Genomic DNA, 15,245 nt, shown 5'->3' with positions numbered 1-15,245 from the left:
TGTTGTTAAAATAAAGTTTTACTGAAACAGCAGTGCCCATTTGCCTAGGTGTTGTCTATGAGGCTTTTGCTACAACAGTGAAAGTGAGTAGCTGCCACAGAGACCCCATGACCTGAAAATCCTAAAATATTTACCAGCTGGCTCTTTACAGCAAAACTTTGTCAACTTCCTGGTAGATCTCTGAGTGACCATACGGAGAACAGCCACTGGGTTGATCTAACGAGCACCCCACTTCTTTGCATAAGCAAGAAGTAAACCTCTGACATTCTGGGACTATTGCTACTGTAGTTTACCCTAATTTCACAATATGTGCTTACTCAACAGGAGCTAAATTAGGCAGTCCCAGGTGACAAATGGAGACGGCCTGAACACCAGTAGTTTGTGTCATGCAGGATGACCACTTATGCCCATAGGGAGTGCAGCTCTCCCCCACCAGGGATCCACAGGCCAAAATTTCACATAGGTGCTCTGCCCTAGTCAGTCCTAGGACTGGATGGTTCCCAGCAGGGAGTCTAACCACCTGAGAAAGGCCTTGAGAAGGGTGAACATACCGTGTTTCCCCGAAAATAAGACCTAGCCAGACAATCAGCTCTACTGCGCCTTTTGGAGCAAAAAATAATATAAGACCTGGTCTTATTTTACTATAATATAAGACCGGGTCTTTATAATATAATATAATATAATATATAATTATAATATAATATATAATTATAATATAATATAATATAATATAATATAATATAATATAATGTATAATACCAGGTCTTATATTAATTTTTGTTCCAAAAGACACATTAGAGCTGATTGTCCATCTAGGTCTTATTTTCAGGGAAACACAGTATTGTGATTTCTTCCCAATGATCTGAGTGTCAAAAGGAAAATGTTCCCTAAAGCTCAAAGGAAATGGCTACGATGACGATGACGATTGACGAAGCCAATGCCTGGTCACCTAACTGGTGGTCATGATGGTGGACAAGTTTGTCTCTGCCCTTATATTACCAAGTGACCATCCACAGCTCACTTTTCCCATTGAGTAACTTATTTCTGAGTATACACATTTGTAAATCAGTTAGAGGTGTTATTACTTATACTTCTGTGTTCACTTTTTATTTTTACTGTCATTTTAATTTTTAAAAATACAATGACCCATTTCCCATGCTTACCTCTACTCATGGCAAACTATACAGGTCTTCCATTTATGGAAATGATATAAAACTTCCTTTTTATTCTTGAAAGTGAAAAGAATTAACCCATTTAAGAAAAACTGCTGATAATAGTACAGAAGGTATGCTGATATGGCAAATTAGTCTGAGAATAACTGAGATTCCAGAAACACTGCATACGAGCATGTCCAGGCTGTAGGAGAAGGTGTTATAGAATCCTAGACTCACAGAGTTTTGGTCCAGGGTGGACAGTGAATAAGAGATCACCTCACCCATAGCTACTGCTGCCTCTCACCAACACCTTTCCAGAAAGGACCCCCAATGTCACCCAGTGGGATTCCCAACCTCTGGTCTCCCAGTGCATTGTTCACCAGCACAAAGGCTACACCTGATTATTCACAGGAATAATGGGCAAAGCCAAGTGAAGGGCACAGGAAGACATGGGCTCACACTTGTCCAGTGCTTGCTCTAGGGCATGCTCTCCATATATCCAGTGAGTAAATTGATGGAGATGGAGCGGGAAGGGGGGTGGTATTTGGAGTCCCCAGAAGTATCTTCTCTTCTAAGACCTGCCCAGCCACGCAGGAGTTAAGGCCAGTTGCTACGATTTTACTCTCCAGACTGTCTATTTCCATATAGGAAACCTTAGGGAATTCCCCAAGGGAAAAGCCATATTCCCATTCAGCTGCCACTGAAACAAGAAATGCTGTTGCTTACAGCTACTATGACACAGAGGGATTATGCACGTTCAGGAAAAAACTGAGGCCTGGCTTCAGGCTCAGTAGACTGCAGCCTCATTCATCACTTGTAGGGTCAGCATGAGCCAGAAATGGGCTTTCCGGTTGCAGTCAGCCGAGGCAAGCTCTGGAGGTGGCTATCCATGTTTGTGGAGTTGGTTGCTGTCACAAATGGGCATGTGATTGAACAGTGAGATTGGGAGAATAATTCATCTCCACGTTTTATATTTTGCTACTACAGCACCTTACAATCTTCATAGGCTCATAGGCTTGGCTGTGTTCCCAGGTTGCAAAGGCCAGTGTGTGTGTGTGTGTGTGTGTGTGTGTGTGTGTGTGTGTGTGTGTGTGTGTGTGTGTTGGCTAAGTAATTAAAATGAACCTCTTTGAGTGCTTAGAAGACAGCCCAATTGTTCCAGGTGGATTGAAACGGGTGTTCTTTACTAGGGTGACCAGTGTTTCTTTTCTAAATGAAAGTAAGGGAGGAACCCCAGCCCAGGTCAGTCTTTGTAGAAGCCATCACCTCTGGGGACTGACTCTGAAGCTTTCACAAAGTCCACTCCCCCACTCGGGGCAAGGTAGGAGATTTGTCCTAAATTCCCTCGTTGAGCAGCTGTGGGCCTGGGAGTTGCTCTTCAATTTTTCCAGCTTGTTCTGAGGACCCAGATGAAAGCCTCCCCTTGGCCTAAAGGCATCTGCTTGTGCCTACCTGCCTTGGGACTCTCACGTGCACCAAAGTTCAAGTCTGATAGGGAAAAACGCTTTGGAACAAGTTGTTCAGTGACTCTGTAACCGGAGAGGTGTGTCGGGATGTTTTGGTGAAAGAGGGCGTGGCCTAAAGCTCCCAATGATGCCCAGGGCACTCTTTGGAAGGGGGAGGGCTCGAGCTGAGGGCGGGGTTGGAGGGAGCTGAGAGGGCAGGATCAGGTCAGCTCTTCCCCGCAGTAAGGAGACCTGCAAGCCCTGGGGTGGCAGTCCTTCCACGATGTGGCTTTTCGCTCTAGGCCTGGTCTCCCTCGCTGCTTCCACGGTTTGGGGTGAGTCCTTCTGAAATACAAGTAGCAGGGGCTCGCAGATGAGGACTTGGAAGAGCTCAGTTTATTTTCCATGATTATCAATCCAGATATGGCCAAATCATGGGGAAGGTTAGCAGATTAAAATTGACTCTGGAGCCAGAGGTCGTGTGTGTCAATCCCAGCTCAGACTTACTAGCTGTGTGTATTTGGGCAAGGTACTTCACCCTTCTGTGCCTCGATTTCCCTGTCTAAAATGGGGGTGACAACAGTATACCTCCCTCATGGGACTGTTGTGAGAATGAGAGAATGAAATGGGTTGTTGTTGTTTTTTTTCCCAAAAAAGCACAGTACCTGGGATGGGGGAAGTGTAACCGAAGGCTCTGTAAAGAAAAGCATTGTTTTCATGTGTTATGTATTAATAGAAAATGTGACGTTGGGAAGGCCAACAGATCAGGAGCCAACTACCGTTGAAAAAATAGTTTGTTACTCCCAGTTTCCACAAGGAGGGTGCACCCCACTATGGTGTAGTGTGGGGAAGTACCAGGTGAATGGTGGGGGGGGGTTACTGTGGGCAAGAGCCTTTATGGTGGCTGCCAGTCAGGAAGAGGTAAGCACGTTGAAGATATGCAAACCAGCCAATTTCAATGGCAGGTGTCAGGTGTCTGGTCCTGGAGTAATTACAGCAGGATGGTGGTGGCCCGGAGTGTGAGAGCCAGAGGAAGAAGGTGGTGGCAGGTATGGGCTCTGGCATGCTGGAAGGGCAAGTTGATGATTGGCTATCTCTTGGCTAATTCCGGGAGGGGCAGTCCCTCCAGGATTAGCCAGATTCCAGATGTCAGTGCATCAGAATAAAGAAAATAAAGACGTGATTACTACGAGGGCGCAGCAAGGGACCTCAGAATGCATCTGTGCCATTTTATAGACAGAGAAACTGAGGCTCAGAGGGGGAAATGGAGTTGTCCAAGGTCAACTGGAAAATCGCTCTGGAATCTCTCTCTGGCTCCTGAATCCACACCCAATGTTGTGGCCATCAGTGTCCTAATAGCCCAGGACCCCTCTGGATTTTATCTTCTTTCTGGTGGTATACACTCTGTAAGGCCTAGAACTGAGTATAAGGGCAGAGTAAGAAAGGAACCAAATTAGGAGTGGAACATTCCCTAACTGCTGGTTACCCCCTGGCAAGGCCATCCCGTTTCCATCTTTAGAAAGTCTCTTCTGGCTGCCTCTATTTCCTCCGTTTTCTCATCTGTAAAATGGATGTATTAATGTCTACCTAGAAAGGCTTTTGTGAAGATTAAATGACCTGGAATGCACATCTGGTTCATAGGAAGTATTCAGTGTATAAACATTACGTGGAACATAAGTGGTGACTGCTGCTGTTACTATTATTGCTTAGGCCAACTCACTCAAATGCCCACTTTTTCATTCTTGCCAGCTCGGCTGCTGGTCTCTTCATCTCCGTTGAAGATTATCCTTGAGTTATAAAGGCCGGGCCTTTATGAAGCCTGGTTTCTTCTCAGACTTTATCATCTTCCCCTCTCTGAAGGACTCAGCACTCTTGACACGCTTTTTCCCAGGACCCACCTGATGCTCCCTTCCCTCCCCCACATGGTTCTCTCCTCCCACCACTCTGATGGCTTAGTCCCACTTCCTGTGGCGTCTTCTTACCCAGATACCTCACTGGCATCTCCACTGTGTCTGTCTGAAATGGAGCAAAATCACAAGTCTGCTCTTTGTCTTCTCCTTTCCCTCCCATGTCCCCCACCTCTGATCAGGGACCAAACCCTTCTTCAAAATTCATTATAGATGTCATTGTATTCAGTCATTAAAAACAGTCCTTCTAATTATAGAAAAAGAATCTACGTTCAATGCAGAAAACTTGGAAAGCACAAAGAAAAAAGTCACTTGCAATACCCATTGACATCGGGATATACATCCTTCCAAGGAAGTCCATCTCCATGTTAGTGGTAATAATTAGCAACTACAACGAAGGAAAACCACCTAAATGGCCACACGGAGGGATTGGCTATTAATAATGTGAGACGTGGATGCTGTTTTGTAACCTGCCTTTGTGTACAGTGTCTCCAGCGTCATTGGAGGGTCTTCTGTAAGACCAAGTCTGGATGATTCTTTCTTGTTGTGGCCACACACTCTGAGGGAGCATTCTCCCCGTTGTTGAGAGGACAACGGGGAGAATGCCAGGCTAGAAAGCCTTTCTGATGGGAAGCGCTTTTAAAAACCGAGGCTACTGGAGAAAGCCAAGAGGGGCTGTGACAGGTGGGCACGATCGAGTGTTGAAAGTGCAGGGTGCTCCCTAGAAGGTGGAAGCAGGCCAGCTGTGGAAGCTGCGAGGAGGTGAGTTTCAGCTCAGCGAGGAAGAACTGCCTGCTCCACGGGAATAGAACAGATAGGACACTGAGCCCAGTCCAGCTCCCCTCTCGACGACCCTACATAGAGCCACCAGAAGAATTTCTCCAAACTGATCGTGTCACACTCCCGTACTCCAGACCTGTTCACTGCTGCTCATTTACCCACTAAGTAAAGCCCAACCCCCTAGTGTGGTATCCGAGGGCCTCTCAGACGTGAACCTCTCTCATCCCAGGGCTATTTTCCACTCCCCGTAGAGCCCTATGGCCTGAATGGGGCATTCGCTCTGCCTCGGGCAGGTGTGCCTGCTGGTATCTCAGAGCCTGGTCTCGGCACATTTTCTTATCTGCTTTATCCCTCATACCCTCTGTTGTCTCTCTGCTCGGTGTGTCCTCCCCTATGGAAAGTCTCAGCACCAACGTTACCGCCTCTGTGATGCCACCAATCAGAAGGCCTTGCTCCCTCTTCTAACTCCTCTCATGCCTTCCTGGTACCTCTCCCTCAGGACACTGACCACTGTCAGCCCAGCAGTAGGGTCAAGTATATATGGGACTCATTCTTCCTCCAAGGTTCAGGCTTCTGAGAAGAGGGGCTTGCTCTTGTTCATCCTTTCATCCAGTGTGCAGCTGAGGACCAGGAGCCTCATGGATAATTGTTTCCAGAGGTTTCTAAGAGTGGAACCCGAATGTCTTGTTCACACCCAGCAGTTATCCTATTCGCATTTAGTTTTCACTTATGCTGTTATGCCCCCAAGTCCAATTTGCTCCTTCAGAGAGCCCTGTGAGTTAGGAAGGAGAGTTCACCTCACCTCTCTTTTAATGAAGAAGAAACTGAGGCCTGAGAGTTGAGGTGACTCATTTAAGGTCACCTGCCCAAAGCGGCAAGACCTACCTGGAATCCAGTTCAAACCTTTCACCGCTGATGTGTCCTCATTTCCCCTCCACGTCCACAGGGCACCCACCCTCGTCACCTGTTGTGGACACCGTGCAGGGCAAAGTCCTGGGGAAGTATGTCAGCTTGAAAGGATTTGCACAGCCTGTGGCTGTTTTCCTGGGAGTCCCTTTTGCCAAGCCTCCTCTCGGATCCCTGAGGTTTGCTCCTCCGCAGCCTGCAGAGCCTTGGCCCTTCGTGAAGAACACCACCTCTTACCCTCCCATGTAAGCCGGGCAGTGGTTTGGTGCCTTTCAGTGGGAATATCTGCCTCTGAGGGAAGCAGGAAGGAGGCAGGCAAGCCTCTGAGTGGCTTACACTGTGTGACAATGGGCAAGTCCTCTACCCCGTCTGTGCCTCTGTTTTCTCATTTCTAAAATGGGGATGATAATAGAATCTGGGTCATGGGGCTGACGTCGGGATTAAATGACTTAGTACACAAGCAGTACCTCAGACCATGCTGGGCTGCTGGGGGTGCTCAGTAAATGTTACTAATTATAATCTCTGCCGGATCTTGAAGATCTGTTATTAGGTCAACCAGCAGTGCTTGCCTGGGATGGATGGGTTGATGATCGAATTTTAGCATGGCAGGGCCACAAAACCCATATAAGAATCACTCCCCTCACTTAGACTTGGCAGATGGGAGCCCAGAGCAGGGAAGGAACTCACCCAAGGTCACCCAGCCAATTAGTGGCCGAGGTAGTGTTCCTGATGTTACCCTACAGATATTCACCCTGACTTGTTGCAGGCCCCAAATGTCTGCCATTTGAGTGACTTCTCATGGTTTATAGAAGTCTCCCATGGACTATGGACCACCTGGTTTTCCTGGTGAAGGAACGTGACCCCCTGCACCCACCGTGGCAGCCCACCAGAGAGCCAGGTGGCATCATCTCCAGGGTGGGCCAATGGCAGCCTCATCTCACGGACCCAGTCCCTCAGAAGGCTCCAGGATGGGGAGCTGCCAGTACTTCTCAGTATACACTGTCCTGGGAGAACTTAGGGAGTCCCAGGAACCCCCACCTCAACCAGATAACATCCTCCCCACTCCAGGCTCTTCAGGCTGGTACATTCGGCTCTAGAGCTCTGATACAGGCCGAGAGCTCCCAGTTCACGGCCCCACCTGGCTGCAGGAGGTGTCTCTGTGCCTACCTCTGGTTGAATCTCAGGACGCTTTTCTCCCCACCCTTCCCACCCACCCCTCCCAGGTGCTCTCAAGACGCAGTGGCCAGCCAGGTGATCTCAGAGCTTTTAACCAACACCAAGGAGAACATTCCTCTCAAGATTTCTGAAGACTGCCTTTACCTAAATATTTACACACCCGCTGACCTGACGAAGAAAAGCAGGCTGCCGGTAAGCGGAGAGTTCCAGCACTGTGGAATCTTCTGGTGGAGACCGGAAGAGGAGGAAGGCAGCTGGGGGTGCGGGTAGCACACCCACGGCTGTTTCAGGGGCCCAGGGCTTCCTTTACCCACCACAGCCAGGCCATGTGACCACAGGACACACGAGTTTCCATACCTCAGTTTCCCCTCGTGACGGCCGTAGGGCCTCTGGGAGACTTTGCTGTACATCTGTAACCCACACTCAATTTTTCCAAGTTCTTTCATGCCAACATAAGGATAAGAATATTACTCTTAGTTGCTAGATTAAGAATCTGGTACCCAGAGAAGCTGAGGCCTAATTGCGAATAAAGGTAGAGCTGGAAGGAATCTTAGGGAGAAGCCAACAACCCAGCCCTTTCTTTACAGATAGGGAAACTGAGGCCCAGAGAGGAGAAGGTGAGGTCACCCTGTAGGGTTGGCAGCACCAGAGCCAAAGTCTTCTGATCTTCAAACCACAGACAGAGACATGGAGATTGTGTGTGGTCTTTCTCAGCACACAAAGATGGTGCTCTGACAACGTTCAGTGTCCCAACGTGACGGAGGTGTGGAAGCAGAGCCTGGGGTAATTCAAGAAACACTTTCTTTGTCTTTGGCCAACTCTCAGGGATTTTCTTGTAGCTACTTTCCCTCCCCACCTGTCCTTGGCTCCGTTGATGACAGAAATGAGTCAGCATTTCTGAAATAAACCGAGGTGGGGCAGGCTTCCAGGCTTAGGCTGGAGGGTTGGGGTGGGTCTGGTGGAGAGGGAGCACCCAACCACCACCCAGGAACACCCCTGGAATGATGCCCAGGGGTGGGGGAGGGTGTCCCTGAACTTGTGACTAGAAGCAGCACTGCACATACTTGGCTCAAAGAAGTGGGGACAAAGGTTCATTCATGCGTTTATTCTTTTTTTATGTACTCAGTGACCCCCATATACATAGCTAGACTTGGGGTTAGGAGAAAGGAGGAACATAAAACTAATACCACGCAGCCCCTGCCTTCGAGGATCTTACCATCTGGGCTGCACAGACAGACCAGCTTCTTCAGCAAATCCCTGGAGACCAGCCTCAGTTCAGCCTTAGCTCACAGGTGATGGAACTCAGTCTCTCTGCCCAGAGGTGGGCCGGGATCAGAGGTAGAGGAGGAAGAGGGACTCTGAGAACTGATTGGCAGGAGAACCTTTGCTTATGGACACAGGCTCTGGCACTACAAGGTCTGGGTTTGAATCCTGGTTCTGCCTTTTACTGGCTGAGAGACTGGCTCGGTTTCCTTGAAAAGGGAATAATGATGTGAGTATTCAATGATGAATGTCACAGTGCCTGGCGCAGTACACAAGGCAAGTACCCCTGACATGTTAGTTGAGTTGTAGGGAGGGTCTTACTCTTAACCTAACAGCTGACCTCCTGCACCATGGCCTTTGGCTGCAGAGTGCTGGGTAGCTCAACATACGAACTCTGGAGCCAGACTGCGTGGTTTCAAATCCTGCTTCCACCGCTTATTAGCTTCATGACCTAGGACAGGTTAGATGCCTCAGTGTTCCTGTCTGTTAAATGGGACAATAGTTGTCCCTACCTCATGGATGGTTTATTTTAAAAGGCTTAGAACAGTACTTGGCACATAGTTCTCGTTAGAGTTCTTTCTTTTTTTTTTTTTTTTTTTTTTTTTTTTTTTTTGAGAAGAAATGCAGGGTCTTTATTACAATCCCTGTTAACCTTGAAGTTAACAATTGATAAACTCATTCAGGGAAAAATTTTGCTTTCAGTGACCTAGAGCCCACAGGTCCGTGCCAGATGCTGCTAAAGGTACCTGAGAAATGCACCTTGGGAAACAGCCTGGCCGTCGCTGCAAAGCCCAGAAGGATCGCTGATGTGTCTTACTTCCCGTGTGCAGTGGCTCGCAGGCCTGACCTGGCACTGTCTGCTCTCGGGATCCCTTCTGAGACGCAGGCTCCAAAGGCCAGCCTCAGTTTACAGCGACATCCTAGCGATTAAGACGCACACCTGATGTGACGAGGCAGGGCCTGGAGGGCTCGGTCCCGGCTTGTGAAATGGGGTGGCAAACCCAACGCTGTCCTCGGAACGGGAAGTGCAGGGCTTCTCCCTTAGGGGGGGGGGGTCTGCCTACGTATGTGTCACTGTGACTGGTCAGCAGCTGTGGAGTTGATCAGGGCGTCAGAGGGGCTGGGGGGTGCACCGGTCACAGCACCACTGCCAGCCTGCAGCAAACACCACTGCTGGTGATGGGGCAGTCACCGCGCCCTCTCCAAAGCATCTGCTCTGCAGGACGTTAACTACTGAGGAAAGGAGCCCCCTGGCTTTTCAGAAAGCTGGGCATCTACAGCTGTGAGCCAGAGAGGCGTCCAGGCCGGGTCTGGGCGGGAAACGGGTACAGAAAGTGGGGTAACCCCACCTGCCCAGGCAAATGTGCATGCGGGCAGGAGCTCTGGACAGCTGGACTGATTGACAAACAGGTTTTAACTCAAATGGAATGTGGTGTTCCTACGTTTCCCTGGAAACACAAAACGCAGGTTTTCATCTGGTCTATCTATGCAGCCAACGCTCTTGCTGTAGCATTCCAGAATTCGCTGTGTGCCTGCTCCTTTCCCTGGTCGGTGAGCACTCCCAGAACTCACCAACGGCTCTAGAGCTGAGCACTGAACAAGGCAGGTTTGCCTGGCTCTCCTGGGTGGGACCCGTCTGGATGTGGCGGCAGCGCGGACGTGGGACCCACCCTGAGCTCTCATTCCAGACGTACTCCTTTGGGCAAACTGCCTACATTCTAACTTTGTAGCACGATGACCCCTGGAGTAAAAGAGCCATTTTAAAGATGCGAGCTTCTCTTCCACTGTCTGGGGAGTGCCTGGTGCCGCCCTGCATGGCGATCCCTCGTCACAGGGAGAGACACTCAGTGTTGCTGTCGTCTGGCTCTCCCTGCTCTGCCTTCTAGAACACTCCCCCGCAGTTACTACCCTCATTCCTCATGCTCCCTCAGGTGGTAAGACTTTACTATCCTTGCACTAAAAATTATGAAATTATCGAGCTGTCCCCCTAATCTTAATCTAATCCACCCCCCCAAATTTGTGCCCTATTGGTTTTAAGACCACAGGCAGGGACGTTAGGCAATTGCTGAGACAAAACTACAGCTAAACTCTGAACAACTTCATTTTATTCAGGGCTGGCAGGTCCTCCCAGTGGCGCAGGGGGCCTCACACACCAACCAGGTCTCCTGGAAGCATGGCTTGGGGTCTATTTCTAGTTTCTGACACGGAAATGTAAGGCAAAGGAGGCGCTTGCTTTGCCTTAGATTTCCCAATGGAGCAGCGTTTTGAAGAAAACGCAGCTGTCTTTGCTGGGGAAATACCAAATATTGGGGAACCGAGGCATGGCTGGGGAGGGCGCTGGGTCCTCGCCGGTCACTTGCGAGGCTGCTGGATATTCTGGGTCCTCGGGGAAGAGTGCTTGTCCATGGACGCGTGGGGCTTCTGGTGAGCCACCTGGGCGGCCGCCGGTGGGAAGTCTTTGTCACCCCGGGCGATGACGCCGGAGATGAACACGGTCGGCTTAGGCGGACTGGGACTTTCCCATTCTTGGTCGTCCTTGTCTTTCTCTTCTTTGGTGTCTCCAGAATGTGGGTGTTTCTGCACAATTCGCATTCCACCGGCTTTCACGGCGGGCGGGTGTCCGGCTTTCGTCTCTAGCTTCCCCTCGGGAGGCGACGACATGGCGCGACCGCGTTTCCGAGCGACCGGGACGGCGGCGGCGGGCTCGCGGCTCGTTAGAGTTCTTTCATTTTTTTCATTAACAAAACAATTACAATATTATTTTAGCCACTCTCACTTCCCTGCAAAGTGAGCTCTTTAAATGCAAGAGCCATTCGTTGTGAGTCATGTCGACACTCATCCTCAATTCTTATTTACAGAATCCTATAGGTTCTAGGATCATGTTAATTAGATGACTGAGGACTTCTTAGAGGAGGTGACTTTTAGGCTGGGCTTTGGAGGGTGGGTGAGATTTAGGGATACCGAGGAGAGAGAGGGAAGGAATGTAAGGAAGAGATACCACCGGCAGCATGCATGCTTCTTGAGGTAATCACACACGCACGAGAGACGTTGAATTCAGCACACAAGAGGCAACTAAGATGAAGCTGAAATGAAGGGATTCAAATACAAGCAGAGTGTGCGGAGCTGGGTGAGGGGTCCAGGCGATGGGAGTGTTGGGGAGAAGGCGACGCCCTTAGCCTCGGCTGTTCCCACGATGGTGTTCTCAGCATAAAGAGCTTTGGGAGCAGGTTGCACTGGGGCAGGGGAAGCCAGGGTGGCCTGGCCCCAGCTGGGAGCACTGGGGAGGAAAGTGCCTGCCTGCTCCCACTTTGCTGGAGACTGACGGACTTCGCAGAATGGCCTCCTTGAGTCATGGCCAAGAGGTAGGTGACCCCACTAGACAAGCTCTTGAGACGCTTCCCAGCTCTGCTTCCTGTAACCAGTATGGTGGCCTCTTCCCTGTCCAGGTGATGGTGTGGATCCACGGAGGCGGTCTGATCGTGGGTGCGGCCTCAACCTACGATGGGCAGGTCCTCGCTGCCCATGAAAACGTGGTGGTGGTGACCATTCAGTACCGCCTGGGCATCTGGGGATTCTTCAGGTAAGACATTCGACTCTCCTCACTGCATATCGGCCCCTAAGCGAGGGTGCGAGGATCCCTCTCTGGTCATGGCCGCCCTCAGTCCCCTAAGAAGGCATCCAAATCCCTTCCTCATTGGGCTCCACCTACCATCTTATTTCCCAGCCACACTGGTCCACTTGCTTCTCAGCTTTTGCAGGTGTTCTTCCCTTTTCCTGGAATGTCTATTCTACCTGACACACTCCTATTCATCCTGTAAGGCCTAACTCAATGTTACCTGCTCCGAAATACTCACCTCCGTTTTACCTGTGCTGCAACAGCACATTACACACCTCTGAAATGACAGCAGCACAGTAGTTGGAGCAGCAGTTTATACATCTTACCTCCCATGGGAAAGTAAGGAAGGGGCAGACTCAGGGCAAAAGCTCGGTGAATGCTTATGGGTGATGACATGGGCGCTGCAGTTGGGAGGTGGTCAGAGCATCTGACCCCAGGGGACAGGAGGAATGTGGGGTCCACTCACCCCATGTCTACATTTGGCACATGGATAAGTCAAAGCTAGAGTCTTCTCCATCGAGTCTCCATGGAGACAGGACCCAGGTTTCCTTAGGACACAGTTGCTGGTAGATTTTCTGACTGCACCCGCCCCAGGACCTCTGATTCTGAGATGGCTGATGGGCAGCCTGAGGGGACGGAAAGACATGTAGGGCTGGAGGAGGGTTTACCATGTCTCAGGATGGATCTCCTTCACTGAGACTCCTCATCTTTTGCACCCCTTTCTCTGCTCTCCATGCCAGAAAACCTGCTCCATTAACTCTCCAAGCTTCCACTCGTCCCAGTCTCTCCTCTCCCCACACTAGTCAGGTTTCTGCTCCAAACACACCACTGGGCTGTTCTGGTCAAGCTCACCAGTGACCTGGGCCCAACCTTGGCAGCATCCACACAAGGTCACTCATACCACTTTGAAATGCTTCCTCCTCTTGGCTCCTGGCCACTCCCCACCGCTGGGCAGCTCCTTCTCTGCCCCTTCCCCGGCCCCTCCTCCTCCTGTCCTCAGGCCCAGACTGCTTCTCAGTCTCCATCTCCACTGGTTCCCTGAGCGACCTCGAGCACACTTTCACAGCTCCCTATTTTTAGCCCCAGCCTCTCCTTTGAAACCCAGATGCACTTGTTAATGACCAGCTGCTGTCTGCCTTGGATGTCAAAGGGCACCTGACACTTCACATGCAGACTTCACCCTTGACCCCCACTGCCCGGCCCCCAGAAGCACTCCGTTCCCCACAGTGCATGCTGCTCAGCTGCTGGCACCTCCACCCTTGCTCAGCACAAAAGCCTTGTGATAAGGCTGGACTCTTGTTTTTCTCACACCCCACCTCCAGTCGGCCGGCAAATCCTCTTGGTTCCACGTTTAGAATATATTCTGAATCCAACCACTTCTCCCCTCCTCCCTTGCACCCACCCTAATCAAAGCTCTCTGTGTCTCTCGCCTGGATCATCTTAATAACCACGTACTTTAATAACCTTGCCACTTTTATACCATGTCTGATCCACATAACAGCCAGAGGGATCATTTCAGACAAACAGAACCATCTCATCCCCCTGCAGTGGCTTCCCACATTACTCACAATGATATTGAAGTCCTTCCTGAGGCCCACAGGACCCTCTCTAGCTGCACGTCCTATACTCGCATGTTTGTTCACTGGGCCCCAGGGACTTTGCACTTGCTGTTTCTGCTGCCTGGAATTCCCTTCTTTGCATATTTGCAAGGCTCATGTGCTCATTCATTCAGGTCTCTACTCAAGTGTTGCTGCCTCAAAGAGGCCCTCCCTGGACATGACCTGAAACAGAACCCACTGCCCCACCCCTGCCTTTTCCCTTACCCTGTTTTATTTTTCCTGACAGTACTTTCTATTTATTCTATATTTACATTATGGCATTCCATTCTGTATTTACCTGTTTATTTGTTCGTGATCTATAGTGTGAACTCTGCGTCGTTAGAGATTTCGCCTGTTTTGCTCTCATATGTGCTTCTGGCTCTTAGAACAGGGCTTGGCACATAGGAGATGCTCCATAAATAGACGCCAGATGAATGCATGTAGAGCCCTAAAGAGAACAAGGCAGGGGGAAACCCCTGAGTCGGGCCGTGGCAGGCCCCCCAGAGCCCCCAGCCCACTCTGTGCTCCTGAGAGCCCGCCCCACCTGTTCTCTTCCTCACAGCACAGGGGATGAACACAGCAGGGGGAACTGGGGCCACTTGGACCAGCTGGCCGCTCTGCGCTGGGTCCAGAACAATATCGCCAACTTTGGAGGGAACCCAGACTCGGTGACCATCTTTGGAGAGTCGGCAGGAGGTGAAAGTGTGTCTGTCCTCGTAAGTGTTCCATGCCCCATGTGCTGCTGACGGGACCTGTGGGAGACCTGCCCATCTAGCCGTGAGCACCTGTATTAACAAGAGCTGGAGTCAAGGTGGACCCTACTCTGCAGAATCAGGCGGTGGAGAGCTAATGGCCAAAGTCTCTTCGGCCCCCAGGAAGCTCAGAGCTCAGCGAATATCCCGGGGCCACAGAAGCTCTAGCCCAGGCTGCAGCGTTCCTCCTCTTCTAAGTTGGTGGAGCTCGCTCTCTCTCTTTCCTAATCATTTTTATGTTAGGACTCACTTCTCTTGGGAAGTATTAGTGGGTATATATTACGAATAAGAGCAGGCAACCATGAGAGGTGGGCCGAGTATGGTTGTTTTGCTTAAAGGCAGATCTACATGTCAAGAGCATGTGAGCACTTAGAATAGTCAGGGGCCTCTCTGAGGGGGTCTGGTGGTTTGTTCCCACCCAGGAAGGAGGACAGCAGTCTCTAGGATTGAGGGATGGAGCTGGGCTGGGGGAAGTGGATGAGAGGGAGGTGGAGAATCATAAGCAGACACACCTGGGAGCCTGGTGTAGGGAAAGCAAGGGTGGTGAGGGGGAAGAGCCACTGAGAGATGCAAAGATGGAAAGAAAACCGGGTTAGAAGGTGCTGGGAGCTGTAAGAACCCCTCCAGCTGCATGGGGTTGAGCAGGGT

The 15,245-nt window shown here is 50.4% G+C and overlaps 2 protein-coding genes across 3 annotated transcripts in view; one reads left to right on the top strand and one right to left on the bottom strand.

Moving 5' to 3' along the window:
- Positions 1 to 2,769: 2,769 nt before the first annotated feature.
- CES1 (carboxylesterase 1) overlaps positions 2,770 to 15,245 on the top strand; it is a 27,991-nt gene continuing 15,515 nt past the window's right edge. The window contains exons 1-6 of one of the 2 annotated variants that reach the window (XM_081032935.1): positions 2,839 to 2,934; positions 3,565 to 3,648; positions 6,233 to 6,437; positions 7,416 to 7,560; positions 12,078 to 12,211; positions 14,408 to 14,561. In XM_081032935.1, coding sequence (XP_080889061.1) covers positions 6,436 to 6,437; positions 7,416 to 7,560; positions 12,078 to 12,211; positions 14,408 to 14,561 — 435 coding nt within the window. In that variant the 5' untranslated portion in view covers positions 2,839 to 2,934; positions 3,565 to 3,648; positions 6,233 to 6,435. Of the gene's footprint in view, positions 2,935 to 3,564; positions 3,649 to 6,232; positions 6,438 to 7,415; positions 7,561 to 12,077; positions 12,212 to 14,407; positions 14,562 to 15,245 lie in introns of both variants that reach the window. The other variant, XM_081032934.1, reaches the window with a different exon arrangement.
- On the bottom strand, positions 9,251 to 11,335 carry LOC308490544 (death-associated protein 1). Its single transcript, XM_081032936.1, has one exon. It carries the CDS (start codon positions 11,290 to 11,292, stop codon positions 10,984 to 10,986), a length of 309 nt encoding a protein of 102 aa, XP_080889062.1. The 5' UTR covers positions 11,293 to 11,335; the 3' UTR covers positions 9,251 to 10,983.

Source organism: Rhinolophus hipposideros (assembly GCF_964194185.1).
Source record: "Rhinolophus hipposideros genome assembly, chromosome: 21".
Classification (NCBI taxonomy): Eukaryota; Metazoa; Chordata; class Mammalia; order Chiroptera; family Rhinolophidae; genus Rhinolophus; species Rhinolophus hipposideros.
Note: the sequence above shows the minus strand (reverse complement) of the source record. Positions and strands in the feature narration are given on the sequence as shown.

Bases quoted from the DNA above. Each gene is read 5' to 3' on its own strand.
- LOC308490544 (XM_081032936.1), bottom strand. From the start codon at position 11,292: ATGTCGTCGCCTCCCGAGGGGAAGCTAGAGACGAAAGCCGGACACCCG.